Source organism: Larus michahellis, chromosome 3, assembly GCF_964199755.1.
Source record: "Larus michahellis chromosome 3, bLarMic1.1, whole genome shotgun sequence".
Lineage (NCBI taxonomy): Eukaryota > Metazoa > Chordata > Aves > Charadriiformes > Laridae > Larus > Larus michahellis.
In genome coordinates this window covers 10,857,117-10,875,260 of record NC_133898.1, presented here as the reverse complement: position 1 = coordinate 10,875,260, position 18,144 = coordinate 10,857,117, and the positions used below count along the sequence as shown (strand labels likewise).

General features: G+C 41.0%; 1 protein-coding gene across 1 annotated transcript in view; it reads left to right on the top strand.

Annotated features, from left to right (window-relative positions):
• The window catches only part of VRK2 (VRK serine/threonine kinase 2), a 45,551-nt gene that overhangs the window by 25,976 nt on the left and 1,431 nt on the right, over positions 1 to 18,144 (top strand). Inside the window, exons 9-13 of the mRNA XM_074578546.1 lie at positions 7,487 to 7,607; positions 10,180 to 10,238; positions 12,044 to 12,225; positions 16,186 to 16,359; positions 16,709 to 16,891. Of these exons, the coding sequence (XP_074434647.1) occupies positions 7,487 to 7,607; positions 10,180 to 10,238; positions 12,044 to 12,225; positions 16,186 to 16,359; positions 16,709 to 16,891 (719 nt within the window). The remainder of the gene's footprint in view (positions 1 to 7,486; positions 7,608 to 10,179; positions 10,239 to 12,043; positions 12,226 to 16,185; positions 16,360 to 16,708; positions 16,892 to 18,144) is intronic.

Sequence of the window (18,144 nt, the reverse complement as noted above, 5' to 3'; positions counted from 1 at the left end):
GTACAAGTTGCTGTATTGAATTAGACAAATGAGAACATTTTGACTTGCTGATAAAGTAGCTACCTGAATATATACAGTGATTTGAGGTACAGGCAGAAACTTAAAACAAAATTATGAATTTGTTGCTTTCAAAAGTGCCTCTTGGCAATGCTTGAAGCAGATAACCTCCTTGCATAAAGCCAATCGAATGCAACCACTTCCCACTAATTTAAATCAACATTGGTGTTTCCCTAGTTGAACTGAGAGTTTAACCCAGCTGCATGCCTGTCTGTTCCCCAAGCTCTCCATGGAGTTCATCAGAAGTAGAGGTTTTGCGGTCCACTGAGATTCAGAAAGTTTCCTGCCAGCGGCAACTGCATCAGCTGCACTGTGGCAGCTGATGGCGAATTGCTGCGTTCACACAAGTTAGTTTAGTGTGTGTCAGTGTATGCGGATGGTGCTGGTGGCTTTGACTTTGTGCTGAAACTGAAGAGGAATTCTTCCTGAGTTGGGAAAGGCTGGGAGCAGCTCCTCTGCCTGGTGTCTTGGCTCTTCACGCTGGTTTTGTCTTTAGCTTTGCAGGGCTCACTTGTGTTCTGCCCAGTGGGCTTGGCCCCCCCACCTGGCGCTCCTGGGGGCTTCCAGGCTTGTCGGGTGCTTGCAAGTGTTCATCACAACCTCAGTTAGATCCCCTATCCACATCTAGAGTGCACTTTGGGCCAAGTGAGGGCCCAAGTTGGGCTTTGCCACAGAATCTGACCCACACCATCAGCTATATTTGCTGGCTGGATCTCATTGCAACCAGCGTGTGGGCTTTTTAAATTTAAAACCTTTTTATTTTGATACAAGTTTTATATGGCACAACTGCATTGTTAGTTTTAGCGTAGTATTTGAGTGTATTCATTGTATTCATTTTTAAAGACCATACTGTATAAACAGTATTACCTTTTTGTTTGTTGATTGATAATTAAAGAGAATTATATCTGCACCCAGTGTACATTTAAAAAATTGTTACATAGTTAGTGTTAAAAAGTAATATTTGGATCAATGCCTCCGATGGATTTGTGTAGATTTTCTACTCACTGAGGCATGCAGTCAATACCTAATTTCTCTGGAGATGTACTGCGCTTAACATATTGAGTTTTTTTTAAATACTCCAGTCCTGTGCATTGAGTGCGTAAGACCAGTTTTAATTTGCTATCATTGATGAACATAAGAGTATGAACTGTCTATGCTGAATTCTCTCCAGCATATATTTGTGTTTGCCATAGATTTCAAGGTAACTCTTTTCTTCCTTTTAACAACGTTTCACAGTATCTAATAGCAGCTTTGCCGTCTCTCGCATTGGGTAGAGCGCCAGCTGAAATCCTTGCAGAACTTGTATCTACATCTAGAATCATAAAAGCTGCTTAAGACAGTAGCGGTGACTTTTTACAAGCTTATGGATATGTAGAGGGTCTGATGACGTTTGCCTCAATCAGACCCACTGGTTGTCACTTTTTTTGTAGCTGGTGAGTAAGTTTTCTGTGAGCTGGTTTCATAGAGCAAAAATGTTTTTATTTTCATGTGCTGTCTTAGGGAAGGCAGTTGGAGCTGTGGTTGATGCAATATTTTAGCCAGTTCTTTGTGCTAACATTGGGTTATTGCAGCATGTGCTCCTGGAGGTCCGTGCGAATGCTTGTACACAGTGTTTGTACAGGGCAGTGCAGGCATTGGGCTCATGGTAGGGAGAGCTCTGCTGTTCGCGTTCTTATTTTCCCCACTGGTCTGACAGTACTTTTGCTGTTTGATATTAAAAACATAGCTCAGTGCTTGTCCATTTTTCCTTTTCTTTTACATGCAGGGGTTGACTAGAATATATGCAGGGTTCATTCTGTGAGGAAGGATGTGCAAGAATATAAACACCTATGCCTGGAAACATATTCTTTCTGAGCCCGCATAGCTTCCAGAGAACAGAGCTCTAAATGGCTCTGGATCAAGAGGGTTTTTTGGCATCTGTCCATGTATAGTTAGGATTCAGAGGGAGCCTGCTGGATTTTTTTCTCGGTCAAATGAATTATTGATTTGCTGCAGTTTGGTATGTGTTTCCCAAAGACTGTGTGCAGGAAAAACTGTAAATCCTAAAACAAAAGGAAAATATAACCAGTCTGGCGAAAAATGGGTGGAACTTTGCAGTGTGAAATAAATAAAAAGATGTTTTCATTTCTGAGTGTTGGGTTAGAAATGTGTGCCCAGCGGAAGAGGGAGCAGGAGGTCGTCGTAAGTGAAAGAAGAGTCGGGCTGTAGCAAGGAGAAGATTGAATAGGTTCCTATAACCACCTCTGTAAGCTTATTCTGTCCTGCCAAGAATGTCCAGAAGCAGCAAAAATAAGCTGATGAGCCTCACAACTTTCTGGCACAACTGATGAGTGTGGCTGGGAATTGGTTTTTTAATTTTGGCTCTCCTTCTCTACACCAGGAATTCAAAAAGTTAGTGAATCTCACAGCTGCTTATCAGCCCCTACTTGTCAGCCCCTTACCTTTGTGATTTTTTTTCTGCCACACAGATGTGAAAGAAGAGTAAAACTTCCTGTTCCCACTCTTCCAGCCACACGTTCTCCTTACTGCAAGCTTGGAACCTTTCACTTCCGACCAGGTACCTGCACCTCTTGCCCACCACCATTTTATCTCCCACCCACATCTCGTGGTGAAGTTCCCTTGCATCTTCCAACCTTCCTGGTACATAAACTTCTCCCCACCAAATCAGTACCTCAGCCCTCTTCCTTTCAGCACACTCCATTCCACCAGTCCTGATGGTTATTCACTCTCTGGCCGTGTTTAGAGGAGAATCCTGCTGCTGGCTGCACTCTCTAACATGGATGCAGCAGAGCAAGTGCAAAAACGTGGAGGCTCTGCAGTTAGGTCCTGCTGGTCAGCGGATACCTGTAACTGCTTGTTTGGCACATTAGGCTGCTGTGATTGTTCGGGACAGCTCTGCTATTTTGAAGAGGTTTGAGGATCACAGTTTGGAACGTCTGGCCTGCAGGACCTGCTGGCTCACAGTGTGCTCATGAGTTTGGCCATGGCAGGACAGCAGCAGTAGTGTTGCTGCTTTTGTGGGTCTTGAAGCGAGTTATCTGACTACGGCGCTGGGACTGCATCCTGTGACTGACAGGACAGTGCTGGTGTACGGGCTGGTCACCAGCTTTGGTGCTGCCTTTGAGAGGACGTGAGGCCGATATTGTCAGCACGGCACCTCTGTGGCTGCCCAAGGGGAGGGCAGTGCTAGGGAGTCACGGCTGTATCCTCCCTGTGAAGAACTGAGGAACTCCTGCCAGCTCTGCAGGAGGATTCCTGCTGATCACCGTATGACCAGTTGAGCGTGTAGCTGAGGCACCCCAGTTTAGGAGGGAGACCGTAGTTGGCACGGGAAAAGTCACTCATTCCCATGTCCCAGAGTGAGTTCTCTGGAAAAGTTGTAGTCCAGTTGTGGTGACACCATGTTTGCCCTGGATTTTTCTGTCAAGTGTTCAGTGGTGGTGGTTATTGTCAGTGAGTACTTCAGCACTGTGCCAAGCTAACGGTGCGGAGCTGTACAGGAGGAGATGAGAGATTGTTCCCGGGCCCTGCTGGCAGTCACCCTGCTTGAGACTGGGTAACTGTACAGAATGGCCTCCAAGCATTAAAATTTGTAATAAATTTAACTACGTTAAACCTTTTTGCTGTAGCCACCCACTCTATTCAGTTAGTCACTATCCTGCTGGAGTGAACTCCTCAGGCTGACCAGTACCTCAGGCAAGCACTACTTCATTTTTAGCTTTTTTTTTTTTTGGTCTTTTCCTTTCTCCTGCCCCTAATATATTCACTGGCTTTTGACAAGCCTGTATTTGTCTGCTTTTTTTATCATCTCAACCTTGAGTTACTAAGTTATATCACTTTTAGTTCATTTATTGAAACATTGAGATGATACATTTTTAACATAATTATATTTCTCCATGGTCATGTTAACACTCCTTTCCTTTATGGGCTTTTGGATTAATGGATATGGTATGAGTTATATTTGTTTGTGAATTAACATGAATTTGTATGCTGTAATGCCAGTGAGAATTGGAGGTTCCACTGCATGTAGATGCAATATGAGCAACTAAAATGATCGTTTTTATGAAAAGCTTCCAATCGAAAGAAACACTAATGGTGAAATTATAATGTAACAGTGCTAATTAAAAACAATAGAAGAACATTTCATCTGTCGCTCGTTAGCCTTCTACATCTTTACAAAAGGCTTGAGAGAGTTAGCTTAATAAAGGCCATAGAGGAAAACTCCCATTTTTACGTGGATCTCAGAAGGGTTCTTGGGAGCAGTGTAGTTTTTAAAGCATATTGTGGCCAGTGTGATATCATTGATGATCTATTTTGAAATAGTAATCTGAATATAAATTAGGGGTCAGATAGGTGCCAAATCCAGTATACAGAGGTACATAATATATTTTCATCTCAGCGTGAATTACTTCAGTTATGTTATTCTGAGTTATCGTTGAACCCTGTGCCTGCATATTGAATATATGTTTGTGGTGTATATAAAACTTGTTATGGCCTGAATCTGATTTAATTGACGTGGTTTTTAATTCATTAACTTCAATGGAGTTTTTCCTGACTTATCTTGGCAGCAGTGAGGACAAAATCAGGCCTTAAATCTTCAAATTAAAAAATTAAACTATAAAAATATCATGAAATAAAATACTGCCAACTTGTTCCCATTAAATAGTATGTCATATGAGACTAAAATAATAATAAAATTCTTGGTTAACAGAGAAGCAGAAATCAAATATACGTTAAAAAAGAAAGAAAACAACCAACAAGTTTTTAGTCTACAGAGAAGTAAGAGAATTCGATTTAAATAAGTACTATTTTGAATGTATACTCTTGAAACAGTGACAAGCTATCAAACAGAATTGTTTTATTTTTGCATGGCTATCACATTTAAAATGAAGCCAGATTGACTTCTCTCAGTTGATGTTTGTCAAGAATTCTTGTAACCTCCAATTTTATTAGCAGATTTATTTTTGCAAGTAAACATATAGTTGAAATTTATGTAGTGGTGCTTTATTTGGGGTGAAAATTTACTTATTGCATTGTTCATAGATAATATTAATTCACTAAAGATCAGTTAGTTGAATACATTTTCTATAAGGATCTCAATGATTTAAAAAGTTGAGGAAGTTAGCATCTCCAATACCGAGGTGACAAAGAAGCAGAGAGAAAGAACAAGCTAGTACAGTCAAATAATCAAACGCTGACATTTTCATGTGGTTCTATGAAAAACACATGTAAATGTCTTTATGCAGTAACACTTGCAGTGACCTGGTAGATAAAGTGATACAGGAGTTTACCATCTCTCTGTAAATCATTTCCCCTCTTATTTTCAGTGATGTATGCCTCAGTTACATGTACCTTTTTATTGTTATTTTTTCCCCCCAGCTGACTTTCGGAAGGTATTAGTTAAGTCTTACTTGCACACATCTCCTTGTTTGTGATGGCTTTGCCCTAGTGTTAGTCAGGGAATGGCTGGAAGATCTGCATGTGAGCAAGAAGGTAATTAGTCATGCCCAAACTGTTAACTGTGAAGTAAACTTTACTCTCTGGGGACTGTTTTGTCAGAAAATGCGTTATCTTAGGTTACCTTCTGAAATCTAATTGTTTTAACGTTATTTACAGATTCATATCAGTTAGTCCCTCAGTGGAAAAAAGTGGTCCATTGTAATTTTGTCAGTTTTTCTCAAAAGGCCGCTTTCTGTAGCCCATCGTACGCAAAGAGGTGCCAGAAAAGCATTGTGTGAAAATTAGAGGATCTGCAATCAAAAATTCTGGTTTATATGGTTATAATCTGGAATTACCATAATGGAAAAAGGAGTTGTGAACACATGTGTATGAATGGAATGATTCCACAGTTAATGGGAGATTTATGGCTGAAGAAATCACTACAGAACAGCAAGTGGTAGAGATTGTGTTTTTATTCTAATATGAGAGCCAAGTCTTGCATTAGGACGTTGCTGAATCTAGTGCAGAAAATAAACGGCACCCAAGGGATAGTGTAGCATTCTGTTAGATTGAAGGGCCTTTAATAATCCCATAGTCTAATAGCGGTTAAGATAGAGACTGTATAAGAACTAATCTTCTGCTTTTACCATAATGTGTGTACAGTAACAAGAAACAGTTATGATGTGTTGGCACCGTAGCTTTTAGCAGATGACTTTTTAAATTAAAAGATAAGTTTGCCGAGTGACTTTCTGGAATTTATTTAATGAAGGCCCATAAAATATGATATCTGTTTACAGCTGGATTAAGAGCATTGTGCTCAACTACTAGTCTTTATGCTAGACTAAAAGTACCAAACAAATCTGAAATCTTCTTTCCTTCATGGAAAGTGCAAAGTCATTTTGGAAAAGCATAAATTTAACTTCTACATCTGTCTGTCTTTAATCACGATTAACAGTTACTGTTTTTGCAGATTCCATGTGGTGTCGACTTGAAAAGTATAGGCTGCAAGTCAAATGTGTACAAAGAAGTATTGCAGCCATCCTGCTTGTTCAGTTTTTTCGAGTTTGGTTTCCTCTGAATAGTGGCAAGCAATAGCAATTCTATTAGTATTGCACTTTTCTTTCCTCTTTCCCTTGGAAAAATTCATCTATAGATTAACTTCAGGTACCTATTTTTCTGCATAGATGATGTTTGGGGACAGGGTTAATTTTTGATTGAATCGTATCTACTGTATTTGTATCCTGTAGTTAGTGTGTCTGTTTTAGGGTGTGCAGAGTGAGAGTAAGTGGTTCCTGAAATAACTTCCTTTGTGGAAGCGGCAGTAGTAATTTTGCGCAGGACTTGCTAAACAGCAAGTGTGTTTTAGCTTGTGCTACGACTCTCTAAACAAGCAGTTTGTGGTACTCTTAAGCAGACAACTTTGGTGTGTAAATGTACACTAGATGGCAGTTTTGTCATATCTTCCAAGTTCAAATAGCTCTGTAGGAGAACAGGAAAGGCCATCAGTGTTTAGTCTGCACTCACAGGGTCCCTGCATGACCAATGTGGACCCCATGGACTTCCTGGAACATGTGTTAGCAATTTAGCAGCAGACATTTATTTCTTTGTTTTACTGCTTGGCTCTTTGAGAAAGTGTTGGTACTCAGTTATGGGCTGTCTGGATCATGTCAGAGGCCATGGGGATCAAGTCCATGTGACAGGCCAGACTGAGGAAGGATGAAGGTGGAGGAGGTGAGGAAACTGACCCTTACTTCAACAGTAACAAGTCACTGCCTGTCTGTGGACTGGGGCCAAATGCCGGGGCGGTTTAGGTCTAATACAGCTGAATAAACAAAACACTTTGCCCATTTGGCTTTTTCATATTTCATCAACACTAGTTCAATCAAAGTCTTTTCTATTTCCTAAGAAGAGGTTCTTATTCTTCATCCTTTTTTTTTTTTTTTCTTCTCTCTCTCTCTCTCTCTCCCACCCCTCCCCTCCTGTATTTTAGCCCCATCCAGACGAGGTGACCTTGAAATCCTTGGCTACTGCATGCTGCAATGGTTATGTGGGAAGCTGCCCTGGGAACAGAACCTGAAGGACCCTGTGGCTGTCCAGTCTGCAAAAACAAAGTAAAAATAAAACAACACACACATGTACACATGTGCACACACATACTACCCTAGAACCCTGCAATGTCCTCATCAGTTAACAAAACAGCTCCGAGACAGGCAGCTTTACATCCCTTAGAATAGCACCTTACAAGAAGGCTAAAACCATTTTCCTTAATTGAGAGATGTTAGAAGCAGTTAAAAATACATACATGTCTACGTATGTACTGCTATAGAGATATGATACATTCAAATGCACAGAACACAGTCATTTACTCTGCTGCGTATTTTTTTAGTGCTCTTTTTTTAAAGAAAACATTTATAAATTAGTGCAGACATTACTGCACATACAGAAAGTTGTTTCATGTTTCCATTAAACTTCATGGGTGCTTTGTAGAGACTATAGTGCAAACATCTCTTGGAAGTTTTTCCACATATGCATTCAATTTATTTAGCTAAGTTTCTATAGGATAGTATTTTTCAGATGCTTTTACGTAGGTTTTTAATGTTATATAAGCCTACTGCTGCTACAAACAAATACCAAAATACTAAAGAACTTTGACTGAAGTCTTTCCTGTATTCCAACATGACTCATTTAGAGCATACTAAAGCAACAGCATATTAGTGTTTCCTTTCCCTGCTTTCACAGTTGGGACTTGAGAGAGTTAATTGCATGTGGTAGAGCGTAGTAGCCTGTAGAAGGCTATACGGAGGAGTGGTTCCCCATAACGGTAACATCACCATTGGAAAAGGCAGCAAACTTTTAACTAGGGCAAGTCACAACAGAGGTACACAATAGGGATAGCTGATCCACAGAAATCAATCTGCAAATTCAGTGTGGCATCAGCTCTCAACAGAGAAAAAGGTTAGCCTGCAGACTGTGGATAATACAGATTGCATCTGTAAATGTTGACATCGTATGTTATGTTTAATATTTCTCCTGTAGAAGTTCTGATCATTGCACAACCCCCTGCAAGGTAACACTTACACAATTCAATGTTAAATCAATTTAATCAATCAAGCTGCTTCACTAATTCTTCCCTTGCAGTTAACCCTTAGATTGCTAGCATTTTCAGGATGCCAAGCAAACAGATGCTTAGAGGAAACGCATGGAAAATGATACAGATTCCATTTATCAGAAATATCCTATTAATCTAATGAATTGCATTCTTGGTATTAGGTAACTTGCCCAGGTTGTCCCCTCTTATTTATCTTAATTTTCAGTGCCTATACTGTTTTTGAAGGCCAGAAATAGACATGCAGATGTATGTGCGTATCCAGTCGCTTATATGTTAATTAGTACATTAGCAGCACAGTTGCATCGCTTCTGAGCATGCCAAGCCCTTTGCTGTGGGGCCTGTGTGATGGTGAGGAAGAAGGGGCTGGGCCTGGAAGGTGGGGTGCGGTTGAAAGGCAGGAGCCAGAGCAGGAGCTCAAACTTTGTTCTTCACTAGTTGTCTCATCCTCTCATCCCTTCACCACAAGTTCTTCATCTTTCCTCCCAGGGATGCTGGGGCGACGAGGCAACTGTGCCAAAGCTTTGGGCATTGGTGAGGGGATATTTAAGGACTGCTGGTATATTTGAGTTTAGAAGTGTTCATACCATGCCATAATTAGAGGAGAGGCTCCATTTGAATTAGAATGTAAGCTAGATTACAGGAAAATATTTGTTTAAACGTTTCCCCAAAATTGAGACCCCTATTTCTGATACTAAACAACAGATTACTGAATTGAAGGTTATTAATTTACGTACCCCAACTTTATGCATTTGAGAACACATCCTGTTACTGATTTGTGAACCTTTATGGCTCCTTTAAACAAATGAATAAAAAAATAAAAGGGATCCCTTAGCAGTTTTAACAGACCGAACTAACAGATTTCCCTTCCTCTGGGCAAGGGGGCTGGTGCAGCTGCAGGTTCCTACAGGTGCCAGGAGATCACCCTGGTTCATGCCTGCACGAAGATGAGAGCTGGTCTTACCTCGTATGTTTTTAGGATATGGTTGATTCTGAGCTCCAGCGTCCTTCGCTATTTCTGTTTCTGGATAGATAGAAAGTACATCTGTGGCCCTGCCCTTCCATTTATGAAGTGCATGGGGCTTAAGGTCGTTTGACCTCCGTCTCCCCTTTTGTCCCTGCCATGCCTGCTTGGAATTTTGACAGCCATCGCCCAGCTGCCTGTGAGCTACATGGCAGAAAGAACCTGATGCTAAATGACTAGTAGGCAGACCAGAAGTGCTTTTTAAATTCCAAAATACAAATATTAATCATAAAGCTGAAATCAGAACAGGCCATTTCAGCTCAAAGTGTTTTTTTTTTTCTTTCTAGAAAGCTTAAAACATTTGCAAAGAAAAATTTAACGTTAAAGTGCAGTCTTAGCTGTAAGCCTGTTCTTGCCGACATCGGCAGTCTACAAAGAGTTAAAAATATAGCTGGTAAGAGGAGATTTTGTTTTAAAAGCAGTGCTGTGAATCATTAGCTATCCCGGAGGTCCACTCCCTTTGGAATTGAGACTTGCTGTCTTCCTAAATCCCAAATGAAGAATCACCTGCTCCAAAACCACATTAAATTGTTGCACTCTCATGTTGTTTCAGACTTATGGATGAGCTCCCAGATTCAGTGATGGAATGGGGTTCTTCTGGAAGCAGCTGTAGTAAGTGCGCTTGTCCTATGTACCATTATAGCTCTTTAGGCACTTGCAAAAAAATGCTTCAACGTCTCAGTCTATTTGGAGGAGGCAGTACAAAAGTAAAGGTGACACACATTTAACGAAGTCTTCAATTAAAATCTTAACTGCCATTGCTAAGTTTTGCAACCGAAGGTAGAGGGTTCACCGGGCCTGAGTCCATGCAGTATTCCCGGGCTCTGGTCTTAGGGCAAACTCTAGTGCGCAAGCAGAAGTTATCCTTGAATTGACCCCTTCAAATCAAGACTGTGTGAACCACGCTGATCCACAGCTGTCCGAGAGAAGAGTTCAGCCTGCGGTATCTGTGTTTAGCTGATAACACCATAGTTGTGTGATACTCACTGTTAGGTTATGTGTCACACGCAGTAATTCAGGGTGCAGTTTAACTGAACACATATTTCTGACTTCAGTGGAACTGGATCAGGCCCTTCATGTACAGGCTTATTATATTTTAAGCATTTTCAGCTGGAAAGCTTGTTTACTGCAAGGGGAGAAAGTAAATTTCTGGATGCTGTGGAATGCTGGTCACTGCAATAAATGATGCTCGATGCTTACTGGTACAGAATACTTCATGCATTTGTTGCAGGAACTCTTTTTTTCTGCTGCTTTCCTGCATTATCCCATAAACAAGGACTAAGTAGATGATACAGACGTTGAGGGCTGAATTTTCAACGCCGGTGTATGGTAGTGTGAAAGTCTTAATCAGTCTCCTCTGTGATGTATGCCGTAGAGTGACATAAGGGATCTTAGCCATATGTACTCCAAGGTTTTTAAGAAGCAGCGACTATCTTAGAAACAGAAGTAGCTGTTAGTATGGAAATAGTAAGCAACTGTCTGCAAAAGGCTTATTGCTTAGGATTCAGAGTTTGAAAAAGTAAATGAATGGAGAGTTTGTCTTCTCATATGTTTCTTCCTTCGCTGAAATACAAAAGTAACCCAGGGAAAAGACCAAACTTTCTTCAGAGGTCAGTAACTATCTTTGATTTATTCACTTATTTTCATAACATTTCTGTATTTGAATTATTTGACTGCATCGTATATTACATAAAATATATTCATGATGTGTACACACATTTAGTAGATCTTCTGGGATTTTACCAGATGCTAGTATCTGGTGTAGTACTCCAGTTCTAGGATATTCCTGAGTCTTCAACTGAAAGAAAAGTTTGATCCCCCCCATATGTTTTTCCTAATAGCGTTATTTCTGCCCATTCAGTGGTTTCCCTGTTTCTAGAACCCCTCAATAATAATAGCAAAGTAATGCTGCTGGTAGACTGTTTTAGGAATGTAATCTCAAACCCAATATCTGTCCAAGTATTAGAAGTAAAAAAAAATAAAAAATTGCTTTTTTCAAAGCATCCGAAGTATAATATCTATGCAGATTAAAATGGTGTTGTTGAGAGTAGTTAATATTTAAAGGGGTATTATGAACTACCAAATATAAAATACTTCTATTTTACACAGAACTATCAATATTTGTCAATAAAGCATTCTGATTAATTTTTATACTTGGCTTTCAGTACTATAGGAGTTAGTGCATGTGCATAACAAGACATGGCACTTCAGGCTTAGCTTGTGTATCCAAATCTACCTTTTCCTTTTCTCATCTCAAAAAGACAAGATATTGTCAGTTCTGTTTTTTGAGCGTGTCTTCAGCTGAAATTGTGTCATCTTGTTTGGCAATGTGGGATTGGCATCCATTTTGGAATTCAATTCTTTCTGAAGTTCCAGGTCTGCATCAAGTGACATTTACATTAAAATCTGCTCTACAGGTGAAATATCCGAGTTTTTGGCATGTGTTTATGGCTTAGCTTATGATGAGAAGCCAAAGTATCAAGTGCTCAAGAAAATCCTGCTGGATGGACTCAAGTCAAGTGGGACTGAATGTGATGGCCCTCTGGAATTTTATGTGGCAGCACGGACACGAAATCGCTCTGCTGCTGAACTGTCAAAAGTAAGTAAGGTGGCTCTGGGATTATTTCTGACGTCTCCTGCTTGATCGTTGCCTTTTCTTTTGTAGAAGAGGAAATAGTTTAAGATCTCAAAATGAGACTGACACAGCAGTTCTTTTGCCTTAAATACACCATGTTTGTTAATTCCTGTTTCCCCTGGCTTTGCTAAAAAGTGGGATGTCAACCCTTAAGGAGGAAGAACTGTCATGAGTCCTTTTGACCTACAGCCTCTCACTTCAAAGCGGTAGGTCTGTGGAGAATGATTTACTTCCAGGATAATGGGGGAGTCAAGGACTGTGTTCACTAACATCTTGAAGACAAGCCTGAATGCCAGGTTTTTCCTTCGTTCCAGATTAAAAGCAAAGTTGCCCTTATTAGTGAAAGCATTTAATTCATTTTCTCATTTTCAAACTGTTCTTTGTCATTTGCCTTTATCCTCCTGCAGCCGCTAATGTGGAGGAAGTATTATTTTGGGATTTAACTTCGTTATAGGTGTGCCGTGCTAGGTGATGCACTAATGCGGAATTTTAAAACTGACAGCTATCGTGTTATGTTTTCCTTTTGTACTTTTAAGTCTGAAACTGTACCGTTAATAGAGCCGTGTTTGAATAAGTGGAGATTGAGGTAATTAGCAGTCTTACTGGACTTGCTGTGAAATGTCAGTCCCGTCATCCCTCTGCCTCGAAACTCCCCGTATGCAAAAGCCCTGTTTCCGTCTCTGATGCCTGTGCAATAAGGCAGGGTCAGGGTACCATTCATTTTTAATATTTCTGGTGAACTTTGGACCATCGCAAGTGTACGTGAGCCAAGAATGCAGGATGCAAACTAATGTGACTGATAGGCTGCTAGATGAATGGTGATTCAAGTATCAGTGCACAGATGGTTCTGATTTGCTGAGTTTTGTAGCTGCTGCAACTGAAGACATAAAATATCCTTCTAGTCATAAATTAGCTCTTTGGAAGCAAAACCTTGGCACCAGAGCTTTACAACCTTCAATTAGTAGGGAAAGAAGTATTTGAATGACTGTGGTATTGACATCTGTAGGCCTGCATAGTAATCATTCCTAATAGAAGAGAATATCTGTTTGAGGGGGTTTTGCATGGCTAATTAACCACCAGTGAGAATATGTAATTTTTTCATGATCTCCTGATTGTCACCTTTCTCTCATGATACAATTACATTTTATTGTAGCAAGTGCCTCGCAAACCAATTGTCAGCACTATTTACGTATTACGGAAGGCAGAACAAAAGTTCATGTTTAATAAAAAGGCACTGGGTTTTGATCTTGGTAATTACAGATACTTATTTTAGCAATTTTATTGACTTTTCTGGTTTTATCTTTTTTTTTTTTCTTTTAATCAAAGGCTGTTTCAGTGACAGTATTGCTCTTGCTATGATGGTGACCACTTTGTCCTCACTAATTTGAGAAGCTTTTTTTAAAGTTTGTACTGTTTTCTGAACTGAACTGAACTGAACTATCAGGTGGCTGTTAACTGATCTCCAGCTGATCCTGTTGGATGCCTGGTTCGCAAGAGTCTTTGATCTCTTCGAGTCAGCTACTGAATAGTAAATCTATTTTCTTCTTATAGCCTGGCCTAAGACTTGACAGTAAGCTGGCAGAAAAGATGATCCTGACCTTGCAGGCTGTCAAAGCAGCTGCAGTACTTGCTGTTTGCAAGTGCACAACCCCACTGAAAACGCCATGGCTGAGGAGTGCCAGGTATCGCCGCTCTTGTGCTGTAGGACGGAGCAGGACTGGTTTTGATGGCCAAGAACAAGATCAGAGAGTTTGCCTGCATATCACTAAATCTTGGCAACTGGCATCGCTTTTTCAGAGCAGCTTTTAACGTTGAGTGGTGTGCTGCTTGGAATCGTGAGAATGCTAGCACTGCTCCAACAGTCACCTGGTTTTGACTTGAGTCATTTCTTCAGCCAGTTCTGCCACTTACATGGGCGAGTTCCCTGTAACATTCACTGCAAAACAGCTGCAGAAAGGAAATTTCTAGGGTTATTCAAAGGACTTAAGGAGTACTTAAGTACTAGTAGAGAGAGCAGGTAACTGAACTTTCTCTAAATTTATTGCTATTTTCAGAAAATCCGATGTTTCAGTCTGTGGTTCTTGGCTGTGGAGGAGATTCAAGGCCTGGTGCACTTTGGTGCTACAGTCCTGACAAAGCGTTGGATGACAGGCAGGCACTTCCCACTGCATCTCTTCACGGCACTGCCCATCGTTAGCCTAGGTCTCTCTCTTTTCATCTCAGCCCTCTGCATTCCCTTTCCACCTCTCCTTTTATTCACCAAACGCTTCTCCCATTAAAGAGGCAACCTAAGAATAGTGGGAGCCACTACAAACAATCCAGTCTTCTCACTTCTTGCTTGTGAGCAGCACCTGACTCCAGATGACCTGTCTGATCCCACCTGTACCAGCTTGGTACACAGGAAAGAGGTGATTTTGGGTCAGTTCCCTTCTGAAGACCAGTAAACACCCGTCAGTACCAATAAGGGGATCCTGTAGCACAAGCTCCTTGAAGATAACGTGAGGAGGAATTGCTACGGAACGTGAATTGTAAGATGTAGCTCCCTCATTAGTACACAAATCTAATCTTGAAATGACGTAAGACGCGTAACAGGCTACATCCTGGTTCTTTGTTTCAGTTGCACACCAAACATAGCTGATGATAAAATATTAATTGCGTTAATTCTCAAATTTGTTTGCCACAGTTTTTGGCACTGGGTAAGTATTTTCCGCTTTTTCAGCCACAGTGCAAGTGCTAGTGTTAGGGCCAAATGGAGCGGGGTAAGGCCAGCTGACTACTTGCTGGATTTTGTAGATTTCATGTGAAAAAAAAATTACTTCAATACCAACCTGTCATTTTTATTAGTATGGAATATGGTAATTTTTAGGCATAAAATAAATATTTTTACAGGTGCTGGAAGTCCTGTTTTGAAAGTGGTGTGGTCATTTAAGGTGAAGCCAGCAGAGTTAGCCGCCACCAGGGTTAGCCCCACCTCTGCAGCTCCATTGCTCGGGGCTAGCTGCAGCGTTTTGTCCTGGGGCAGGAGGTTTGAAACCAGCTTGAGCTGTTGTTCAGAACAGATACACCTTTTCATTTCTAAACATTAATAATTTTCACAGAGCACAACTACGGATTATAGTCTTAAAAGGTGTTTTGGATTAAACAATATATAAAGTGCCTACTGGCACTTCCAATGGTATTTAGGCTGTGCAGCTTCTGTCTCCTGTATGTATGTAATTTACAGTATAAAAAAGCAGCCCATTATTTCTTTCTTCGCTGCTCTGTTCAGATACAGCTGCTGCCTAGAGGAGCATATGCAAACATTACAGTTAGAGAGTTATTAGTGTGCCAGAAGTACCAAAGGCGTGTGGCATACAGCCTGTGTTTTGGCTACGTTTGCCTTGCCGGTGACAAAAGCCAAAAGCAGACATCCTTTCAGACTTGGTGCTTAGAGCGGCACTGGCAAAAACTTGCACTGACTCCTGCAACTCTTCACCGTGTATTCCCCGTTTACATTGTAGAAGACTGTGAAAGACTATAAGCCTTAACTCGTACATTAGATTACCCGAGTCAGCAGACTTCGTAATTATCTTATTTTAGAGTTTTGCATTTGACTCAATCCAGTGATAAGAAATGCATTCCGCTCTACTCGTTAATGAAACTAACAGTGACTTAATGGCATCGTTCCCAATAAAGGTTATTAGTGAATGTTTGGAAATGTATAACTGAAGTTTATTTTATAGCATACTTCCCAAATACGGCATAGCTCTAACTTTGTACTGTTTGCAGAAGACATTTATTGACAATTACAATGCTGAAAACAATTCTTTTGAGAAAGATAAAAGCTTATTCTCATTCTATGTTCTTGGTACTGAAGATGGAACATTGTTCTTTTAGAAATACTTTTTTTTTCACGGTACAAAATTGTTCACTGTACATCCCCAGGTTAGCTTACCAAAGCCTGTGCCGAAACCAGTTCAGCAGAAGCAAAAAAAGCTGGAAGGTGAAGACTCCATCTGTCAAAACAAAGCCTGTACTGGGGTAAGAGGCAAACAGCTCCAGGATGAAGAGAAGGCAAGACAATTAAAGAGGATACTTCACCAAACGGAGCCTCAGCAGGTGAGGATTCGGGCACTGCAGTAACACACGGCATCTCCTGGGAGCGTGTCTGCACTGGTAGCTCAGTGTCCACCTTTGGCGGGGAGAGGGGGGAGGCAAGGAAGAAAAGTGCTTGAAAAAAATCCAAGTGCGATGTCACAAACTCCAGAAGTTGGCGTATGATTTACTGGCTCGTATCTTCCAAATGTAAAAGTCGGAGTTTCTTGTAGGCCCAGGGAATAAGCGCAAACGGGGCACTACCCTTACCCGTCTCAAACCTGACAGGTCCAAGTATTGGAATGGGAGGTGGTAATTGTGAAGGTTACTGAATGCTTTTCAGCGTACAGAATTACTGTCTGTACATCAACAGGTTCCCTCAGCGAAGCCTGCACCAAAACCAGCGCAACAGGAGCAAAACAAGGTGAAAGAGGAAGACTCTAACTGCCTAAGCAGGGCCCAAGCTCGCGTAACGCGCCGGCAGCTCCAGGCTGAAGAGCAGCCGAATAAATTCTACACTACCATTCGGGAGCCTGGCCAGGACCACCCCCCGCAGGTGAGCTTTTGGGTGTTACCTCAGGACAGTCATAGCACCCTGAGAAAGAGAGAGCAGCCTTTCTGAAAATAGAAATTAAAAAAAAAACACAACACAACAAACAAAACGAAACCCACACCACCAGAGACAAAGCCTAAACTAAATGTATGCCAATGAGATGCTTGCCACAAACACTGAAACTTTGTGTAGAGTTGCTTGGTCAAAATACCGGCAAACTAATGCTCCGTTTTGTCCTATAGTTTGGTAGTAAAGCACCGCACTTCGGAGTGCTGCACCAGCGTGCAGGTCAAAGTGTTGGGAAACAAGTCTCCCTTCGTGGACCCTCTCGTTTTCTTGGTAGAAACTTCAGTAGTTTCCTTTTCTGCATAGCGGAAAACTTCCTAACACTCTTTAATTAAATCCTTAAATTCTGACTTTTTAATCTGAGGATTTCAGTTGTAAACTAACTCGCCCCAAATAATATTGGTAATTTAGTGCATAAAAGGGTTGAATGAATGTATTCAGTCTTACTCTTCAACTGTATATGAAAAAACTGATAAAAAAAAATAATCAAGGTTTTAGTAAAAATAATGCAGAACTAAGTATATCTTAGTAATCACACTGTGCTCCTTTACCATGGAATTTAAGCATATTTTAAGAGAGATTGTAGCCAGGTTTTCTTTCATGTAGAAAACCAACTTGTTAAATGAGGACAATTTCTCATAAGCACAAAAATGCAACTTTAAAGGTAGCTTTGTTATTAATCCAAAACGCCGTGCGTCAGGCAGCCTGCTGCGCACGCAAAGAGCAGAGCTGTGCCCCAGGGCGTCAGGCAGCCAAGGGCTGAGCCCCACACTCTGGAGTCCTGACGCAGCAGTGGCTCGGAGTAACAAACGCCGCTTTGTAACGTGGGGGTACTCGGGTGCGACTGCCTAGCCCTCACCTGCCAAATTGAAAAGATAGCAGCGAGAAGGTAGCAAAGCTCCTCCCTCCTGCATATGGTGTGTAAAAGCTACTGTAATCCTAAAAAAGAAGTAGAAAATGGAAAGAGCGCCACAATATGACATTGGGGGAAAAAAGAGCCGGTGTAACTTCCCGTGTTTACTTGAACAGTGAGCACGTTCCCATTCTAGATCTTTACACTGGAGAGTAACTGGGGCATTTGTGTTTCCCTCCTTTTTGCAGGAAGAAGGAAGAGTACATTTCTACAGAAAAGGGCCCAGTCACTGGTCTAGTACTTAGATTATATTTGTGTTTTGAGTTAGTCTTTAGAA